This window comes from Teleopsis dalmanni, chromosome 1 (assembly GCF_002237135.1).
Source record: "Teleopsis dalmanni isolate 2A chromosome 1, ASM223713v2, whole genome shotgun sequence".
NCBI classification, from domain to species: Eukaryota; Metazoa; Arthropoda; class Insecta; order Diptera; family Diopsidae; genus Teleopsis; species Teleopsis dalmanni.
In genome coordinates this window covers 34,917,698-34,919,498 of record NC_051846.1, presented here as the reverse complement: position 1 = coordinate 34,919,498, position 1,801 = coordinate 34,917,698, and the positions used below count along the sequence as shown (strand labels likewise).

The following is a 1,801-nucleotide window of genomic DNA, read 5'->3' as shown; positions in this document are numbered from 1 at the left end:
TAGAACTCGAAACAAAACTTCCATGGACAAAAAAAAAATGGCTTGCTTCAATAGCTGTAAATCTAGAATAAGGTATTTTCAATCTACTAAGTTAAATAATACATTAGTTTGTGCAAAATAACAACTAAAGCATATCAAGAATGTCATTATGCAAAAGGAAGTTTAGTTCCTTATAGTCTTTTTTGCCATCATATCATTTATTTTTCCAGCCTTTATATTTTTGCAGTGTATACCGAATATTTGCATAATATTTCATAAATATTGCAATTATATATTTAAACAATTCATTTTTATAAAATACAAGTTAAAAATAGTTTTCTAATGGATTATTTTATGCTGTTAGAAGTGCAATTAAATATTCTTCTCAAAATAAAAATTTCTTCAATAAAATTCTTCATTAACATGTCTTACTTCACCCTAAAAACCAGTATTGTAACTAGTTTATTAATATCCTTAGAAAACTTTCCTGTTATTGGAATTTTACAATCCTTAACAAATTGTTTGGATAATAATTGCACTAGTTCATCCTCAGTCCAACAAAAAGATGTTATAATGAAAATGCTTTCTTTACTCATGAGATTACGTACCGTCTTCAAATACATACGTTGCATTTCTTTAGTGTTTTCTGTTCTTTGAGAAATGTCATCAAATGTTCCTTTATCGTGAACGATATCGAATATACCAAGCCTTTTGCATTCCATCACATTTGTTAAGTCCAACTCAATGCAATACATATCATAACTTTTCTTTTGAATAACAGAGTTTGTTAACGCAACTGCATTTCGTGAATAATCAATACCAATTAATGTACCAAATCCATTAATCGCCAAATCAAATAAGAATGCGCCAGCACCACAACCAAGATCAATTATATGAATATCTCGGTTATTTTTATATTGGTGTAACAGCCAGTTGATAATATATTTCTGTACACCATCCTTTTTAGGTGTTACATCAGAATCAGTAAAGATTTCCAACTCTTTAGTATATATTTCATTCCAAAATTCTTTCGATCCGTATTGTGATGTATAATCTTCTTTCTTAAACATGGTGGAATTGAAGATCAAACTTGAACGAGTATTAAAAAAATTTAAATTATGTAGCTGTTATCTACATTTTTTTTGAATTATTTTAAATTTTGTTGTATTTAACTGATTAATATATTCCAGCTTATTTTGATTATTAAAAAAAAATAATTAAGATAAAAAATGAATTTAAATAATGGGTAAAAATGACGTATATTTTGAACTTTAAATCAAAGCCATTTACATTATTGCAATGAAATCTCAAGAAATTATTTTTAAACCGGAACTTCTCAATTTAACAATACAACGAAGTGAACCATTATGCTTGGAACTGTTAGCGCGGAGACGAGGTAAACTACTTTCTAATTAAAACAATGGGTCAGATATGAATGAAATTGTTGAACCGAACTATTCAGAAATGAATGCACTTCATAGCTATGATTTATGTGGACAGTCTCTTGTTTAAGACAGACTGTTGCTTTCAGTCACAACTTCGGTGATCCTTAACTTAATTATATGGAATCGTCTTTCTCGTTACAGACGTTCATAGCTTTTACTTAAATTTCTAGAGCTTTTACTTATAGACAGAATTTTATTTAGATTTACTTGGTGTTCATTTCAACAAAATACGAATTTTGTAGAATATCCTTAAAAACATCATTCGAAATGTTGTTTTTTTTCGAAACATATATAAAAAAATGATAGTGGTGAATGTTTTTGAAAAAAATAAAAAATTTTATCTTAATTTTTATTTTTAATTTTATTATAAATATTTA

The 1,801-nt window shown here is 27.0% G+C and overlaps 1 protein-coding gene across 1 annotated transcript; it reads right to left on the bottom strand.

The window, feature by feature from the left end:
- Positions 1–325: 325 nt before the first annotated feature.
- On the bottom strand, positions 326–1,103 carry LOC119672192 (EEF1A lysine methyltransferase 2-like). Its single transcript, XM_038083184.1, has one exon. It carries the CDS (start codon positions 1,047–1,049, stop codon positions 408–410), a length of 642 nt encoding a protein of 213 aa, XP_037939112.1. The 5' UTR covers positions 1,050–1,103; the 3' UTR covers positions 326–407.
- Between the last annotated feature and the right edge of the window lie 698 nt (positions 1,104–1,801).

Bases quoted from the DNA above. Each gene is read 5' to 3' on its own strand.
- LOC119672192 (XM_038083184.1), bottom strand. From the start codon at position 1,049: ATGTTTAAGAAAGAAGATTATACATCACAATACGGATCGAAAGAATTT.